The sequence below is a fragment of the Mus caroli genome, chromosome 9, assembly GCF_900094665.2.
Source record: "Mus caroli chromosome 9, CAROLI_EIJ_v1.1, whole genome shotgun sequence".
Classification (NCBI taxonomy): Eukaryota; Metazoa; Chordata; class Mammalia; order Rodentia; family Muridae; genus Mus; species Mus caroli.
The window spans coordinates 30,698,193-30,717,374 of record NC_034578.1 but is presented as its reverse complement, the minus strand read 5'-3'; the positions used below and the strand labels follow the sequence as shown (position 1 = coordinate 30,717,374).

The 19,182-nt window shown below is 47.4% G+C and overlaps 1 protein-coding gene across 2 annotated transcripts in view; it reads left to right on the top strand.

Moving 5' to 3' along the window:
* LOC110302302 (CMP-N-acetylneuraminate-beta-galactosamide-alpha-2,3-sialyltransferase 4) overlaps nt 1-8,940 on the top strand; it is a 106,570-nt gene extending 97,630 nt beyond the window's left edge. For both annotated transcript variants that reach the window (XM_029481913.1, XM_021173144.2), the window contains 9 exons: nt 48-132; nt 547-627; nt 797-894; nt 1,199-1,259; nt 1,957-2,052; nt 2,157-2,346; nt 3,050-3,193; nt 8,115-8,258; nt 8,559-8,940. In XM_029481913.1, the coding sequence (XP_029337773.1) occupies nt 48-132; nt 547-627; nt 797-894; nt 1,199-1,259; nt 1,957-2,052; nt 2,157-2,346; nt 3,050-3,193; nt 8,115-8,258; nt 8,559-8,645 (986 nt within the window). In that variant the 3' untranslated portion in view covers nt 8,646-8,940. The remainder of the gene's footprint in view (nt 1-47; nt 133-546; nt 628-796; nt 895-1,198; nt 1,260-1,956; nt 2,053-2,156; nt 2,347-3,049; nt 3,194-8,114; nt 8,259-8,558) is intronic.
* The last annotated feature ends 10,242 nt before the right edge of the window (nt 8,941-19,182 follow it).

Genomic DNA, 19,182 nt, shown 5'->3' with positions numbered 1-19,182 from the left:
TACCTGCCTGCCTCTGCCTTCAGCTCTGCTGTGCATGTATCTTGCAGACTGGAAGCTCCTGGCCCTGGCTCTGATCCTTGTTGTTGTCATGGTGTGGTATTCCATCTCCCGAGAAGATAAGTACATTGAGTTGTAAGTATGCTTTCTGTGTTCTTCTATTGCTTCTTGCCCAAGATGGACTGATGCAAAAGCAGGGTACCTAGCCAGGCAGGAAACTTTTGAGACCCTTTGCCTGGCATCTCCTCTTCAGCTAGCTGCTAGCTCAAAGAGTCCTTCCATGGGGATGGGTGGGTTGGGGGATAGGTAGGATGGTATTCCAGGTGGCTTCTGTGATCCCCCACAGAGGAAATGTTAGGGCAGAAAGATCTGGAACCTCAATGATTTGTGTTCAAAGTGGAACTTGGGTTGAGGAGATACTAAGTCTGTAAGTCCTTCTCCAGTTCTGTGGGACCTCTTTACCACCACAGGGGAGGTAGATCCTACCTGGGATGGTGGCATCAGGACCTCAGTCTGACTGGATCTTCTGATTCTTTTTTCTCTCTCCAGCTTTTATTTTCCCATCTCAGAGAAGAAAGAGCCATGCTTCCAGGGTGAGGCAGAGAGACAAGCCTCTAAGATTTTTGGCAAGTAAGTACCAGATGATGGGACAGGGTATTTAGGACTGAGGGGTTTTGCCTCAGCACTAATGGGCTGGAGGGTAGATGAAGCTGGAAGAAGGACAAAGACCAGCTACTGTAGTCAGGGGCCTGACCCTGTTCAGTCAGATTAATCTCTTTCTCATCCCTTTGCTGTATAGCCGTTCTAGGGAACAGCCCATCTTTCTGCAGCTTAAGGATTATTTCTGGGTAAAGACACCATCCACCTATGAGCTGCCCTTTGGGACTAAAGGAAGTGGTAAGTTATTTCTCAGCTCAGTGGGAAAGCATCTCACTGACTATGAACTGCTCTGAAGGACTAATGTGCTCAATGAGTTGTTCTACCGAAGCAAGTGGACAGTTCAAGCTCTGATCTTGTGGGCCACGTTCTTGGATGTTGCTATCCACTGGCTCCATGTCTGGGTTCTTTTGCCCAGGCTCAGGTACCTATGTCAAGGAGGGAGAATCTTGGGAGTTGAATGGGAGCAGCCTTTAGAATGCTGATGACCGTGGTCTTCACTCATTCTATTTCTTCTGTTCCTTTTTTTTTTTTTTTCCTGTAGAAGACCTTCTTCTCCGGGTGCTGGCCATCACCAGCTATTCTATACCTGAGAGCATAAAGAGGTAAGGAGATATTCTTCTCATTATAATCTGGCACCTTCACTTCCCTGCTCCAGTTTGAAATCATCATGGTCTAGTGCCTTGCCTTTGGTTCACTGTGGCCAGTTTGACCTGCGGTAGCCTGCCTGTCTCCAGGAGCTATTGGTACTCTAAAATCACAACGGCTTAGCCTGAGCATCTAGATGCCAGAGTACACAGAAGCTGCTGAAGGTATTGCCATGGCAACAGACAGACCTGGGCAACAGGCAAGGAAGCTGTGTCCTAGGGTTTCTCCTCCCCTCTTCTTTCTGTTTGTTTTTTTGTTGTGTGTTTTTTTTTTCTTTTGGTTCCTTTTGAGACAGGGTTTCTTTTTGTAGCCCAGGCTGGATTTGGCACTTCTTCAGTGCCAAGTTACATGTGTGTGCCACCTTGCACAGTTCTTGTGCTGGGGTTTCTTGTGGCACTCCTCTCATTATCTCTTTGCAATGCGTGGCTTGCTTGTATTTCATATTGAGGTACAAGACTTGGAGGTCAGTAGAACAATTAGCAGGGCCACTTAGCATGCCTGAGGCATGGCTGAGAAGAGCCTAGAAGTAATCTGAGATGCCCTCCCCCCCCCACACACCTCCTCCCCACCCCCAACCCAGGCAGATCCGAATCAGTGAGAGTTCAGCAGGGCATGGGCTACTTCTGGGTTTGAACACTCCTCTTCCCATGGCAGCCTCGAGTGTCGTCGCTGTGTTGTGGTGGGAAATGGGCACCGGTTGCGGAACAGCTCACTGGGAGGTGTTATCAACAAGTACGATGTGGTCATCAGGTGTGTGGTCATCCCTCCTGCTTCTTTTTGGGTCCTGGATGTCCCAAACGGGGCTGCCAAAAGGCCTGGTATCTCTAGTAATGGATGTTCTTTTCCTGGGCCAGATTGAACAATGCTCCTGTGGCTGGTTATGAGGGAGATGTGGGCTCCAAGACCACCATACGTCTCTTCTATCCTGAGTCGGCCCACTTTGACCCTAAAATAGAAAACAACCCAGACACGCTCTTGGTCCTGGTAGCTTTCAAGGCGATGGACTTCCACTGGATTGAGACCATCTTGAGTGATAAGAAGCGGGTAAGTTGTGTCAGGTGGGAGAAAGAGGTATGGTGATGGGGACGCTCTCCTGGTCAGGGCTTTATGTCCCACAGGCTGCCTTATGATGCTCCTAAAGGATTGGTGAAGGGACATGGTGAACCAGGCTTTCCACAGCCAGAGCCTTGGGCTTCTCCACAAGGGCATTGTTTTGTAGGGCTGCTGATTAACTGCCCTGCTCCAGAGCCTGTAGGAGCTGGGGTGGCAACCAGAGGCCCTCTGGGCTGGAGGGTTGCCTGGAATAGGAGCACTGTCAGGATGTATGAGAAACCTGGGAACAATGAAGCTGTCCCACTGGTACCTTGAAGCAGGCAGCATTTTGGGGGCTTTCCCTGATGGTCCCACAAAGAGCCTTTTCTCTCAGTGGACCACCTGGTTGAAGGCTGAACTGTCTTATCTGGCATTTATTGCCCAGTATGTTGATAGCCTAAGGCTCAAGTCCCTGCTTGCCTACATCTCTCTGAAAGAGGTAGTGGTCAGACCCCACACTCTTCACATGTTACCTATCACCTTTCCTTCCTGATAAGGGGGCTCCTCTTGACCTCTCCTTTGGTCTCTCAGGTCTGGGACAAGTCTTACCTCACTTGACTGGGATTTTCTCTATCTGAAGACCACCAGCTGGAATAGAGTTGAGAAACAGGCGTTCACCTCGTTTCATGTCTCCCTTCTAACCCTACCCCCATAGGTGCGAAAAGGCTTCTGGAAACAGCCTCCCCTCATCTGGGATGTCAACCCCAAACAGGTCCGGATTCTAAACCCCTTCTTTATGGAGATTGCAGCAGACAAGCTCCTGAGCCTGCCCATACAACAGCCTCGAAAGATCAAGCAGGTGGTGACAAGCTGGTGACAAGACCAAGCTGGCGGGGGTGGAAGGGGGATATTGGGCTGTGGGTGGAAATCGAGGAGAGATTGTGAGAATGAAAATGGGTGCAGCTTGCGCCTAACCTTTGAAGAGCGCTTCTGCAGCACGCTGCCCTGATGGACACTGTGTACTTTGGAAAACTGGGTTATCCCTAAAAATGGAGTAGGTGAAAGGTCTAGCTTGGATTTAAGACTTTAAGATACTTTTGGCATGCTCTGGTCAGGATCTGTAAACTGGTAGCTGCTGGCACACTCACTGGCCCTTACCTGTGGGAACAGCTTGAGTCAGTGTAGTTACTGTTAGACTTTTAGCCTGCGGTCCTGCATTGGAACATACTGATCTACAGTCTGTCCTGCATGTCCTTAGTGTGGTGAACCAGTTTAGGGAGCTGAAGTGGTTTTGTGAGTTACAGCTTTGATTTTCACACTCTGTGTCCTGGTAGTCTGTTGCGGCCTGCCTGCAGTCCACAACACGAACGGTTCAACTGAGAATGGCAGTTCGCTGAAAAGAGAGGAATCTAGACGGGGCGGAAGAAAGAATGGAGCTAAGACAAATCCTGATCAAAGCTCAATTTTATTAATTCCAGACACTCAGTTATAAAGGAAGGGGGAGGGAACCCAATATCCCGCCAAGTAACTCAGGGTCCAGTAGCAGGACGAACACGTGTGTGCCTCCAGGCAGCAAAGGCAGGTTCCAGCAGTGGGCGTGGCAGGACGAATGAGCCGGTAGCTCCACCCTTGAGCAGGCAGGTTCCAGGCTGGGGGAAGGGAGGCCACAGTAGTCTTCAGCTGGTAGGGTTTACCCCACATTGTAGCTTTGCGAATATTATTTCTGTATATCTTAGACTCTCTCATGGGGGCATATGAGACTGCAGAAGGAGGTCACCAGTAGGCATTGGCAGGACTCTTGGCTGTGCCACTTTGTGTGGTTGTTAGGCAGGTCTAACGTTAGGAAATTTCAGTTGCTTATCTTAATGGGTGAGGATAATATTTGCATTGACCACTTAAGCTTAGGCAGGACTTAAGACAGTAATATAAAATGTCACTCACAGAGATTGGAACAGGGGAGCTATCACCTTTCCCATAAAGCCTCCGGATAGGAAGTCAGTTCTTATCATCAACCTGTGACACTATAGAGAACCTACGGCCATGAGCCAAAGCCAGGGTGTATTTGAGGCCACTACGCTGACTGTCATTGGGCAGCAATGGAAAAATCAGTGCAACATCACGGCCAAATACAGCCCTTTCTTTTTCCTTCCCACTGCCAGGAGCTGGATTCAGAGCCTCACCTTCTCCTACTTCCCTCTAAAGCCTTCACTCTATCATACCTTATGCATGCATGCTGGTTCCTTTCAGTGTTTGTCCTTTGCTGTTTGTTAGTTCTCTTGAGACAGGCTGGCCTCAAACTCATAGTAGTCCTCCCAAGTTCTGGGTTTACAAGAATGAGCCACGATACCCAGCTAATATTAGACAAATTTTAAAATCAACATGTTTATTCTCAACTGTCTATATTATCCAACACCATGCATCACATGTCCGCAGTGTGACTGCCCAGTGGTGAGCCCAAGTTCACGGGCTTAGAGAGTAAGCTGTGACCCCCCTGCTCAGAAGAGATGCCCTGTAGCAGAATAAGCTGCCAGTGTCACTGTGGAGTGACAACCTTTCACACTAGAGTTGCTTAAGTGTGGTAGAAGCACAGAGGGGAACACATTTCTGTTGTGTTATCTGGGAAAGTCTACAGTTGAAGTGGTTCTGTTGTCAGTCCTGTGGGGATCATGGCATGTATTAGGCGTGAAGTGGGAGGAGGCAGTCCATTTGGTGTGCAGAGATAAGCCTGCCAATACCAAGTTGTTCTAGTTCAGATGGCATTGAGGGCAGGAAGGGGGATTTCATTTAAGACAGGGTCTCACTGTGTAGACCAGGCTGGAATGCACAGAAATGTGCTTGTCTCTGCTTCTTGGTTGCCAGGGTTACAGGGGTGGACCAGCATGCATGCATAAGGTATGATAGAGTGAAGGCTTTAGAGGGAAGTAGGAGAAGGTGAGGCTCTGAATCCAGCTCCTGGCAGTGGGAAGGAAAAAGAAAGGGCTGTATTTGGCCGTGATGTTGCACTGATTTTTCCATTGCTGCCCAATGACAGTCAGCGTAGTGGCCTCAAATACACCCTGGCTGGCTCATGGCCGTAGGTTCTCTATAGTGTCACAGGTTGATGATAAGAACTGACTTCCTATCCGGAGGCTTTATGGGAAATCTTTTTTTTCAAACTTGTCTTAGGTGAAACATGTTTGGGTTTCCATGGTTGCCGGACTAGGGTCCCCCTGTTCTTGCAGACTGTGGTCTGAGTAAAGAGGTACACTCAGCTCTTGGAGGCTGCTTGCATTCCGTGCTCTGTAGCTCCCTCCATCTTTAAGCCACTAGCAGCTCAAATCTGACTGACTTCATCTCTGAGCTCAGCGTCCAGATTTAGATGGTTAGGTAATTAGGTCAGTGGTTTCCCCTCATAAAAACTGTATGAAATAATGAACTATTCTTTAAACATCCTATTTACATATTTCCCATCTCTGTGAGAGAAGGCAGTTATAAAAGAGAACTGGAGGTTCTGTTCAGTCAGGGTTACCATTGCTGTGATGAAACGCCACGAGCAAAGGCAAGTTGGGGAGAAGTGGATTTATTTTGCTTACCCTTCCATATCATAGTTTATTATTAAAGGAAGTCACGCTAGGAACTCAGGCAGAGCAGGAAGCTGGAGGCAGGAGCTGGAGGAGTGCTCCTCACTGGCTTGGTCAGCTTGCTTTTGTACAGAACCCAGGACCACCAGCCCAGGAGTGGCACTACCTACAGTGGGCTGGGCCCTCCTCCTTCAATCAATAATTAGGAAAATGCCCTACAGGCTTGCCTATAGTAGTGTCTTAGGGGGCAGTTTCTCAATTGATGTTCCTTCCTCCAAGTTGACTCTAGCTGTGTCAAGTTGACATAAAACACTAACCATTGTGAGTTCCAGCACAGTTCCGTGTCCTGCCACCTATGCTTGCCGGGAGGATGGGAGGTTTATGAGTAGCTCTAGGCTTCCTTGGTTTCCCGCTTGGATGACTGCTCAGTTGGGCTCTACTTATTTAATACAGAGACTGTCAGGAGGAGGGGGAGTGTGACGAAGACCGTAAGGAGCAGAGCTGGTGAGGAGGTGATGGCCATGTAATTCTGCAGGACTCCAAACTGGATTCCAGAGCACAGGGTGCTTAACATGGCAGGGGTGGAGGTGCAGTAGTAGATGTCTGAAATCCCAGTACTTGAGAGGCAGAGGTAGGATTTCAGTGTCAGCCTCAGCTACATAGTAAGTTCAAAGCCAGCGAGAGCTGCATAAGATCCTGTCTTAAAGACAAAAGGCAGCAACCGTGGAAAATAAGGCCTACCAAGAAGCAATGGAGAGAAAGACAGTTGAAAGGGATGCCAGGAGAAAAATCAGCCTTTAAGAGGCCTTATGGAATCCAAGAAGTGACTTTCTCAGAGTGATTGGGCAGGTGAAATGTTCTCTAAAGCCCACTGTCTGAGTGAAGCAAGGCAAGCTTCCTGAAGTTTGAATATTAAGTCGACCATTGCTGTGGATAAATTGGGGTGGAAGGAATGGGAAGCAGCCCATAAGATGGGCAGGCAAGGTATCGCTGACCCTGGTTTACAGAAGGGGTATATCATCCCAGGAAAGATCACACAGCCATGGGTGTTGAACCACCACATCCAACGGGGAGGGCAGAGCCCTCTTCCCTTCTTTGAGCAAGTTATTTATATTTGCTAGCTCTAGTTTACTCATTTATAAAATGAGGCTAATAACAGTATCTGTGCATATGTGTTTGGAGAGGCCTGAGTGAGCTCCTGTATTATACCGTGTTGGTACCCAGCATGAAGCCTGACACATATAAATATTCGTGCAACAGATAGTATTATGGTGAGTGTCGCTATTGTCATTCTGACAGCCACGATCCTCCTGGAGACCCAGATCTTCCCCAGATGTGGGAGTTGGATTATCTAGTACGCTGTTGTGTCAGCCAGACTTTCATCCCTGATGTCACCAACTTACTAAGGGAAAGATAGATTTTGTTCAAGGTCTCAGTCGATTTAATCAGTAACAGTGGGGAGGATGTGGTGGAATGTGAGAAGCAGGAGAAAGTACCTACAGGTCCCTTATCTACCCTTATCTTATCCCTACTCACCTTTAGGGTGTGTCTTCCCTCTCTAATCAATTCTTTCTATTCTTCACAGATACAGCCCCGCCCCCAAGTGTACTATAGTAATTTCCTAGGTAGTGAAGTTGATAAGATATAAGATAAACACACTAGCCACGAGACACATAGCAATTTAAACTTAAAACTTAGCAGCTGAAGAGGCAGCTCAGCAGTTCAGGGCACTAGATGCTTCTGCAGAGGACCTGGGTTTAGTTTTCTGCACCCACTTTGGATCACCAGCACCTGTAACTCTAGTTCCAGACCACCCAATGCCTTCTTCTGGTCTCTAGAGGCTCCTGCATGCACATGGTATGTGTAACTCAAGCAGGCACAAACACATAAAAGTAATACATCATTAAGTCTCTGCATTTAAAACTTGATAATCAGGAAAAAGGACGTGGACCGATGGTAGAACACTTGCCTGGAATACATGAGGCCCAGGTTCTATCTCCAGCACCATAGAGAGTTCACAGTTTTCTTGAGTAATAACTCCACTTTCCCATCTGTATTAGCTCCATTCAGGTACGTGCTTGGTTAGTTAGCTGTTGCCCTGTTGGACAGCTAAGGTCAACGAGAACTGGGCAGAGAACTGACCCTGACTATGTGTGAGGTAGATGGTGGAGGACGAGGGGATTGTGTTGTTTTTAAACTCCCTCTTACTCTGTCCCTCAGAAGCCAACCACGGGTCTGCTAGCCATCACCTTGGCTCTACACCTCTGCGACTTAGTGCACATTGCTGGCTTTGGCTATCCAGATGCCTCCAACAAGAAGCAGACTATCCACTACTATGAACAGATCACACTTAAGTCTATGGCGGTAAGCAACCCATTTGGGAGCCCAGTGAGCCAGGTTGGCTAGGATGACACAACTGGAGGGATGTTGGGTGTAGGGGACACAGAATGGCTCTGGATGTGGTCATTCAGTATCAGAGCTGGTACCTGGGCATTTGGACACCACAGCTGGCATCCTCTGCTTTTGCCACATGACTTCTGTCTCCTATCTGAGAACCAGCATAAGGAAGAAAATTCCCAGGAAGCCTGGAACCAGGGAGATGGGGAGGAAGAATTTTCTAAAGACAGAGAGCTACCTCTCATTTTTCCTTGGCTGTCTCCACAGGGATCAGGCCATAATGTCTCCCAAGAGGCTATCGCCATCAAGCGGATGCTAGAGATGGGAGCTGTCAAGAACCTCACATACTTCTGACTTGGATGGGAGCTGTAACACCTTGGTTCCCTACTTTGGCATCTGAGTAGGCCCTGTCTACAGCTTAGGGGTACCTGGTGCCAGTACAATCCAACTGAACTCACCCTCAATGGAGAGGGAGTTCTGGGGCTGTCCAGGTCTCCAGAGAGGCTATGCCCCTGCCTACTTTGGTGGATTTCAAATCCAGACAGGGTGGTCATACTGAGGCTACAGGAGCCTGGCTAAAGGGGGCGGGGGGGCTGTTACCATGGCATCCCCTCTCTCAGCCAGCACAAAGAGCTGTTTTGTTTTGTATTGTTGGTGGTGGTTGGTTGGGTTTTGTTTGTTTGTTTGTTTGTTTGTTTTTGTTTGCTTTGTTTTGTTCTTGAGACAGGGTCTGACTGTGAAACCCTGGCTAATCTGGAACTCACTATGTAGACCAGACTGGTCTTGAACTCACAGAGATCCAACTGCCTTTGCCTCCCAAGTGTTGGGATGAAAGGCATGTACTACGCCTGGCCCCAACACCAAGAGATTATTTAACATTCTATTTAATTAAGGGGTAGGAAAATGAATGGGCTGGTCCCAGGACGTTCATGAAAGGGACACAATACAGTGTTCTGCCCACTTTTTAATAAAATTTACATGTGATTGGCCTGTTAAGGCCCAATTCTAGAGCTGGCCTCCCAGAAAGATGGAGGCATCAAGAGTGGGAGGGTGTCCTCCAGAGAGGGGTTGCTACTTCCCAGCAGGCATGGGGGGGAGCATTGACAAGGGGGTTCCACCTAGAAGGGGCCTCACCTTGAAAAGAGGTTGTAAAAGACCATTAAAACATTTTTTTTTTCTAAAATGGAAGCACTTGTGGGCCTCTGTGTCCTTTCAGATTGGGGAGAACATTGCTGGGGGTGAGATTACAGCAGAATTTTTGAGATGGTACCAAGGGTGAGCATTGCCATCCTGGTGGTGCCTAGGGCAAGCATTACCATCCTGGTGGTGCCTAGGGCGAGCATTACCATCCTGGCAGAGCATACAAGCAGTCAGAGCCCAGATCAGCCCTGTCTTCAGACACCCAGCCTGGCATCTTGGAGCCCAAGGGACTAAGGAAGGGAGGAGAGGTGAAGGAGAGGTGGCAACACCCTTTCCCATCATCCTTCCTCTCCCTCCCCATTCCTCAAGTTACCCGGATCTTAGGCTGGGAATTGCATGTTTTAAGGACAGGGTGGAGTCAGACAGAGAAGGCTGCTTTCCTTCTTAAATTAAGTGGGACTCAAAAAATAGAGCTGATGGGAGGTCCTGCGAGTGCAGCAGTATGAGTTGCCAGGTTTGCAATGGGCAGGGCTGGGGGACAACACTGGAGGGATTTGGCAAGTTCTGTCGGTTCGTCACTGGTCCAGGGAATGAGACTTTTCCTTCCCAGCCTCTTGAAACTTAACAGTCCTGCCATTTGCTTGGCTCTTTGGCCTTATTCTCCATCTTGCAGGCTCTGCTCTATTGCCAAGTGGGCCTCTTGCCACCCCTACAGCTGTTCCTTTACATCTGGAGCCAGGAGGGAGTGTTGGAACTGCCTCTAGGGGACTGGAACTCACAGCTGTGTTCCTGGCTTTCTCAGAAAGAGCTGCAGTCTTGAGGCTCTGAGACAAGCCAGACAGGGATGGGATAGATAGGGAAGGGCAGTGGCTAGGGAGGGACCACGGAGGGTGACACCACATCCTGGACACCGCTGGAACAGTACAGAGAACAGCCAGCCTCATCTAACTGAAAACTCCTGAGCAGCAGCTCAAGTAGGGTTGGGAGTGGTCTGCGGGGATTCTGAAAGGTAGCAGGACTACACTGTCTGAAGCCCTTGTTTTCTCTACTGATCAGGACAAGCTGTCAAAGAGGCTTTTTTTGTAGGGGTTTGTGAGTGCCTCTAGCCATCCAGACTTTGCTTTCCTAAAAGGGAGTGTCCGTTTCTCTATCTGAGGCCTTTGAAGGGGACTGTCTGCACACTTGATCCAGCTGCCCTGGACTGAGGCCACCGCCTGATACTGAACGTGCCGAAACTTGAGCCAGAAGCCATACACACTGGGTCACACTGCTCCTCCTAACTCCACAAGTCTCAAAGATAGGGAGGTTTATAATCTTGGGTTGACGGCGAGACACAATCATATGCACAACAAAGTGTGTATCTAGGCATCCACCCAGTGTGTTCTTTTGCGGGGGAGGGAGGGCATTGGAGGGAGGAGAATGGGTCCAGCTCTCCAAACTGTATGCAGCAGAGGCAGTGCCCAGCAAGGGTCAAGGCTGGGAGTGGAGCTTTGATGGGGAGTTATTGGATGAGGTTCTTTAGTGTTCTGGGAAAGAAGCTTTCAGCCTAACTTATGTGAATGGATCGCGTGCCAACTTGCCTGGTACTGATTAAACCGTGCCCTGAAAAGGCCGCTGGAGGAGAAAAGAAATAGGGGGACAACAACTGAGTTTACATCAGGTTGGGCCTGCCAGTTTGCTCTGTGCTTCAAGCTCGGATGCTGGCCTTCTTAAAGTCAGAAGAAGAATTTGTCTCAGTTACCTGGAGTGACCTGGAGAAATGGAGATTCCTGGGACTCATGCTGCTAAGTGTGGGGCTCAGGAATCAAACTCTTAACGAGTTTGATCCAGAGCCACTGCACCAAGTCTAGACTCTAGTCTAGGAGGATCTCTCATGGGCCTCTCTCTTCTCAATCCTCCCATCTGGTTTGCTGTAAACCCCATCCTAATCCCCCGTGCCCTTCAGCAGTGTTAAATTAGCCTCACCGTGCACCGCGCGCGCAGGTTCCGCCCCCGACGAGGGGGAAGAGGCAGGGGAGGGAGGGGGCGTTTACTGAGTTGAGTTTGTCTTACTCTTGTCAGTGGCTGGGCGGGGCCGGCGGACAAGAGTTTCTTGGTTTCTGAACTCAGACACTTTAGCAGGCCTCCGCCTAAATCGGCCTGAGTGCTGGGCCCTGGGGAGTCGGGGTGGGGATTGAAGGGGATAATGGCTGCTCAGAGCTCTGCTGCTTCCCATGAGGCCAGAGAGAAGAGACCGACTGCCTGGGAGCCCAAGAAACCAGGAAGCCTAGAAACCAGGAGAGACTCTCCCAGCTTGAGACCACCAAGAGTATGGGTCTTTCATCTAACACGTTTAAATGATGTCTTATTTTCAGATATTGGAGGGTTTGTTTTAATTTGTTTTATTTTAAAATTATGTGTCCGTGAATGTTACGTACACCTGAGGGCAGAAGCGTTGGATTCCCCTGGAGCTGAATTTACAGGCGGTTGTGAGCTGCCCCTCGTGGATCCTGGGAACCAAATTCCGGTCGTCTGTTCCTACATGCTCTTAACCGCTGAGCCATCTTTTCAGGCCCTCCTCCCCTTTGAGGTTTTGATTTACACTTTCAGAGGACATAAGTATATATTCAATTGCTTTTTCTCCTGAGACTGTCTAGTCTGCAAAACGTTTCAACTTGGAAACAATACTGTCTGCGAGACAGTTAAGTGTAGTGTGCACGCACACACAAGACAGTCCCCTCCCCGCTGGTTCCTTTAATTAGCCGAAGAAACCTCTGTTTCTCCATCTGGAAAATGCTGATTACCCATGCCTGTCTCACAATGAAATCTTCAGGATCTAATGGGAACATGATTGTAAAGACATTGTGTGGACTGTAAAGTGAGTTATAAATAAGGGGATCGCAAAGCAGCCTTGCACAATGGAAAATACTGGAGAGTGTGTAGAACTGGTGAGCTAGATTTGTGAAACCAAATACTTGTCCCCGTACTGAATTAACCCACACGGGGAGGCAAGTCTATCTTGAATCACACCCACAAGCTTAGTAGAGGGCTGTGGCAGTCAAATGTAGGTTTCGCATAATCTGTGAGCCAAGTGCAATTCCTTGCTACCAGTGGTTTTCAAGTTCCAGTACGACACTGCTAGGGATTCTTAGAAATGTTTGGAAAGTGATGTCACTGTTTTAGTGGTATGTGGTACATTACAGTAGCTTCCTAAACACGACTGGGAAGCACAACAGCATAGTTGATGTGTGCTCCTCTGAGCCTTCTGTTGTTGTTGTAATCTTAATTGTAGCTACAGAAAGTGATTTGGTGGTTCAAAATTATCTTGGTTCTGTACAAGCCCTGGCTCTAGGAAATTAGGTCTGTCTTCCAAATTGAAAGTCTGAGGTAGGTGTGTGTGTGTGTGTGCACGTGTATGGCCCTCAACTGATGAGGAGTCCATTGTGAAATCAAGATGCATCCAGCTAATGATGTATAAAACAGTAGTCCCTTGATGCTTGGCAGAGGCAGTGCCCCACAGCACCTAGCCATTCATGTGGTCATGGTGGGAACCCCACACTGCTCTCCTCTGGGCTCTACTGTGGCTAGGTGTATTATTGCATCCCCTCTCCCCCTTGAGGTAGGACCTTGCTGTGTATCCTAAGCTAGCTCTGGTACTCACTATGGAACCCAGGCTGATCTTGGGCTCATGGCAACCCTCCTGCTTCTTCAGTGCTAGGGTTACAAATTGTGTCACTACACTACTTTTACATATACTATTTATCATAAGCAAAGAAGTGGATCAGGATATAACACCATTATAAATCAAAGAACTCTGGTGTGTGTGTGTGTGTGTGTGTGTGTGTGTGTGTGTATAAGAGAGAGAGACAGAGAGACAGAGACAGAGAATGAGTACTTCGTCTACTCTTTTTCCTGTCCCATTCTTTGTCAAAAAACAAAAATAAAAACCTCGCTCAGTGTCAGCTCCATAAGAAAGTACGGACAAATGAATATCTGTGGTGCCTATTAGCACACCAAAGTACATGTAGCATGCAGGCCTTCAGTCTTCCTCAGTACCTGTGTCTCTTCTCAGCCCTTGCTACCCTGCCCCCTACCCTAAACTCCAGATCAAGAGCCTCCCTTCCATCAACTTTTTATTTCTATCTTGGCTCTCTCTCTCTCTCTCTCTCTCTCTCTCTCTCTCTCTCTCTCTCTCTTCCTCCCTCCCCCTGCCCCGCCCACTCTGTCTTGGTCCTCCCCTCTATGCTCTCTCTTATCTTCCTCTCCTCTCTCCATCCCCCTGATTCACACTGCTGGCCTTGTTGAGTCTAACTTTCTCTCCCTGCTCTCTAGCTGTATTGCAAACTTATCGACAATAAAATCCTTCCCCTCAACCATACCTTGGAGTGGCCCTGTCCTCGTGTTATACAATCAGGATCTTTGGACTTCTTTGCCTGAGAAATAAGCTGACAAGATGTGATGATGTATACATTTTTAATCCCAGCACTCCAGAGGCAGAGGTAGATAGATCTTTGAGTTCAAGGACAGCCTAGTATGCATAGCAGTTCCAGGGCAGAGCAGCAAAGGGAGACCCTGTCTGAAAAATAAAACAACCCAAAAAGAAATAAGGTAGATTGTGTGTGTGTGTGTGTGTGTGTGTGTGTGTGTGTGTGTTGTAACACAATTGGTAGTGTGCTTGCTTAGCACACACAAAGCTCTGGGTTAGATTCAAGATACCACATAAATAGAGTGTGGTCATCCAGGAAATGGTAACATGAGAGGTTATCCTGGGGTACGGAGCCAGATTGAAGTCAAGTCTGGGTTACATGAGACTCTGTTTTGAAAAGAAAAAGGGAAAAAGCAAGGTAGGGAAATGACCTTGAGATTCAGTCAGTGGCAAATTTGGGAGGAGCCCAGATGCCTTGGAAGCCTCAGCTGCTTTGCTTTACTTCTAAGGACGGCGGGCGGGCGGGAAGAGCAGCTGAGCTAGTTACAAGTGTTTGGCAGAGAGAGGGGTTAGGGAAACTTGAACTTTGGGAAGCAGGTGTTATTGCTTGTTCATATCAGATTCCTGGGGAGAGCTAAGAGAATAAAGCATACCGAGGCATTCATTCTTCGTCTCTAGGAAGGATGAGGAGGATGGAGCTGAGCAGAGAGAGTGAGACCTGGAGACCTCTCCAGTTGCAGGTATTAACTGGGCTATTCCAGAACCATCTATGGTTCTGATCCTTCCTAGAAGACTCTTGGCAGCTACCGTGCACTTGAACATGTCACTTGCTTTAACGTGATTTTTTCTCTGCCTGACGTGAGCCTCAGGAGTAGCCGATGGCATGGAAAGCTGTGTTTCTCCTTTCTCTGTGGCTTTGCCATGCCAGTGGAGCCCTTGTGTGATAGGAGAGCCAGAAAACCTTTTTAATTAAGTTACTTGGAAACCCTGCTGCAGCTCTCACCCGTGCCCCTTTGTCTGTATTTGCCCCCTTTCAGTATTTTCTCCAAAGAAAATTTAGTATCAAGAATTCAATTTCTTAGTGCCCACGCAACAAAGCCTTCCCTGATCCTCAAATTTCCATGCAAAAGTGGTGAAGCAGGTATCTTTAATTCAGTCCCCTTGGTATCCTCTTGGGAGATGATTACCCACCTAAATTCAACTTCCTAGATGGACTAGTATTTTCCTCTTGCATATTAAAGATAGATTTCACAGGACTCACATTCTTCCAGTGAAGTCGTGGCTTCCGGACTCAATTTTCTAACCCCTTTGAGTGTTAATTCTTTACACACACACCACTAGCATCACCACCACCTTGATAAAAGAGCATCCTTCAAATGTCCTTGGTATATTCCAATATATTGCCAGTGGTCATAAGGTTAAGGAACAGCAGAAAGAGAGACTTGTGTTTGTTTGGTATTCCCCAGTCAGGGAGGTCAAGGGACCATCTTGATCAGGATGCCCCTTCCCTGTGGGTGGCTTGCCTGTCCTGAAGAAGGCACTGGGAACCTGGAGTGGCAGGCAGATACTGTCAGAAGCAACTCATACAGCCAGGACTGGCTAGCTCAGTGGGAACCACAAACCAAGCATGACATCTAATTCCCCATGGAGTAAGGGGCACCTAATGTGTATATAAAATCCAAGATGTATCCTGTGAATGATGTATGTTCACAAAAGGCGATTTATTTTATTGTTTGTTTTGAAGTTTTGAGGATCAGACCCAGGGCTTTGCACAAAGCACCTTGCCCCTGAGTTAATGCACCCTCATCCTTCACAAAAGGCCTTTCAGGAAAAGCTGCAGAAGGATTAAAACAGCAGGGCTTGTGATGAAAACTTTCAGTGCATGTTCAAGAACTGACACAAAGGGAGGTGGCTCAAGGAAGAGCCACAATGATGGAGGGAGAGAATTGGTGATCCAGCATCAGACACCCTCTCACCAGGAAGGCAATCCGTATCTGTAGAAAGAAGGGCAACTTGATGTTGTCTCCTTTCCCTGTTTGTGACTTGGCCAGGAAGTCTGAAACACGAGAAAAGGAACAGAGGACCAGAGCCCTCTTCATTCAAAGAGAGCTGTTTATCAGCGACTTCCAGAGATTGCTGCAGGTTTTGATGCTAGAACGGCCAATGCTGGTGTGCACTTGGAGTTTCTAAAACCAATCCAGATAAGATGCTTTCAAAGTCAGGAGTGGTGGCACACACCTTTAGTTCCAGCACTCAGGAGACAGAGGCAGAGGCAGGCGGATCTCGAATTAAAAAAAAAAAGTGCTTTCAAAAGACCTTTGTATAGAGGAAGGAAATTTGATATTTTTAGAGCCTTGTCATTAGTTTATGCCTAAATGTTTTTCCTCTAATAGACAAACTTACAGGCCCTTTAAACAATTTATATTTGAATTAAAGTTTGTAGAGCAGAGTCTAAGGGCAGCACGTCCTTTCCTCTTTTTTCCCCTTGACGGACACATCACACAAACCACACATTCCTGGGAAGTTCTAATCAATCTGCTGGATGTGAACCCTCTGTTTCACTTCCTGCTTCATAATAGCAAATACCACACCAGCATATTTTCCTCCCCGACCAGGAAGTGAGGGATGAATTTCCTGTTAGCTCCACTCCGTTCTGAGAAACCATCCAAGGACAACACCAGGTCTGTCTACATCAGGCTGTTTGCTTCATTTCCTTGAATCCTTAGTGCTCCTGAAACTCAAAGGCGATTTCTTTATAATGGGTGCTTTATAATGACTTGTATCAGCAGGCTTCTCAGAAACAGATTTGGTGTGGCAGCTTAGCTCTTCATTCGAGAGCACTTCCTATTCGGAGGCAGTTGAAGGGCGGTGGAAATAACCCTGGCCTTTGCAGACTGATAGCAAGCCTGAGAATTAGAAACTGGGCTCTTGTCCAGTGACTGTGTGAGCCAATAATGAAGTCCCAGATATCAGAAAACTGGATCCTGGCCTGAGTAGGGGGTGATACACAGAATGGCTTTGTTTCTCAGGGAATTTGTGGTCTTTCCAGGTCATCCAGGGACTTAAGGTGGAGGCTGAAGGCCAGCCTCCTTGAGGGAGTTGTGGCTTGTCCTTGCCCAGTCTGCCCTTGAGTAGCACGTAGCTATTACTGTTAGCCGCTTCCACCAGCACTCTGGAGAAAGTGGCTTTGTGCTTGTACTGCAGTGTGGAGATGTCGTGCACTGTAGTTAAGTGTGTCCAAATCTTACAGTTGCTTTTATGATCTCTGTGGTCTTGAGCAAATCTTTTGGCTTCTTTAAGCCTCAGTTCCACGTGAGGATGTAGCTGGGTGGTGGTGGCTCACACCTTTACTCCCAGTACCCGGGAGGTCGAGACAGGTGAATCTCAGTGAGTTCGAGGCTATCCTGGTCTACAGAGCAAATTCCAGGATAGCTGGGGCTACACAGAGAAACCCTGTCTTGAGAATAAACGAACAAGTACAAACAAGCCAAAACCAAAAAATAAAAAATAAAAAAGAAGAAGAAAGGAAGGTGCTTCATCAAACTGTAAGATTCAGTATAATGTAACTATAGAGCACTCATTTCATAACACAGGGGTTCCCCTCCCTCCCCCCACTTCTCTTTACTATCGTTTTTCTACCTCCACTTCTTGTGAGAGTCAGCAAGGCTGGAGAAAACTGAGGGATGAACACGTTTGGGCTCTTTCTTAATGTTCCAGAGCCCACCCCACCCCAAACTCAAAGCGGAGGGAGCTTTGAGTAAAGAAATTGTCCAGCCCACAGCATGTTTTCCTGTCCACTTTCTACTTTCTTACAAACACTGAGTGACTTGTTTCTTCTGCAATTCTTGCTGTGTCTGTGCATGGGAGAGTTGGTCATTGCACAGCCTAGTCTGATTGGGGTCAGCTTGGTGCTGTCTCTTTGTCGTTTGTGATTGTCTACATTTTCCCCCCTTGGAACATGTCAAGGCCCTGGAGGGTCAGGGGACAGTTTTCTTTCCTGTTCTGGTTATTGTGTCATAGTCCCTGATTCCAGAAAATAATGGATACTTCTACCCTATAAGTTCAGTATATGTTGGGCTGGAGAGATGGCTCAGCGGTTAAGAGCACTGGCTACTTGCTCTTCCAGAGGTCCTGAGTTCAATTCCTAGCAACCACATGGTGGCTCACAACCATCTGTAATGGGATCTGATGCCTTCTTCTGGTATGTCTGAAGACAGCTACAGTGTACTCATATAAATTTTAAAAAGTTCAGTATATGTGTTATAAGTGTGTAGTGTGTATTTTAGAGGGGAGAAGGAAAGAAGAGAGAAGAGAAGGGGAGAGAGAAGAAGAGGAGGAGGTGGAAGAGGAAGAAGAGGAGGAGGAGAAGAGGAGAAGGAGAGAAAAGGGTCTAGAGGAGAGTACTGTGGTTAGGATTAGGAAGTAGCTTACTCCACCATGTCCAAGTGAAAGATCAGGGGAACGTAATGGGTCAATCCTCTTTAGTCATTTCTCCCTTATCCTGACACATTAATGCAGTTAACATTCAGTCCTGGGTCTTTGTTTCCTATTGGCAAAGGCTGAATGCATATGAGAAGAGGGAATTCCTGTTGAGATGAACCTAGAGAGGGTAGGGTTCAGCAATCCCAGAGTCTGTGACAAGCCAGAATGGTACCAGCAGCAGGACGAAGGGTCTGAGTACAAAATTTCATTTCTGATGGGTTTCTTATCCTTCCATCTTGGGGACAGCATAGGATGATATCAAGGGAACAGTGGTAGTTTTGAAACATTAAGAAATATAATTGAAGCAGAAAGTTACTCTGGGTGGAGTAGCTGTAAAGGCTAGGCGTAAAATCTAAGGTTAAGATCACCCAAGAAAACAGAGTATGGATAAGTACAAATTTGATGATGAGGAATCTCATGGTGGGTAAGAACCCCCCAGCTGATGAGGTCCTCCCATCCTTAGGAACAATTTGGGTTCTTGAGAGTTCTATCTGAACCCCACTCCCTGTACTAAAACACTAATTCATCTATCCTGTCCACTATGATGATGTTTAGCTCTCTCTCTCTCAAGATTTATTTTATTTATTATTTTATCTAAGTACACTGTAGCTGTCTTCAGATGCACCAGAAGAGGCATCAGATCTCATTACAAATCATGTGTTTGCTGGGATTTGAACTCAGGACCTTTGGGAAAGCAGTCAGAGCTCTTAACCACTGAGCCATCTCTCCAGCCCATTAAGCTTGTGTCTTTCTTTTCTTTTCTTTTCTTTTCTTTTCTTTTCTTTTCTTTTCTTTTCTTTTCTTTTCTTTTCTTTTCTTTTCTTTTCTTTTCTTTTCTTTTCTTTTTTCCTTCTCTCTCTCTCT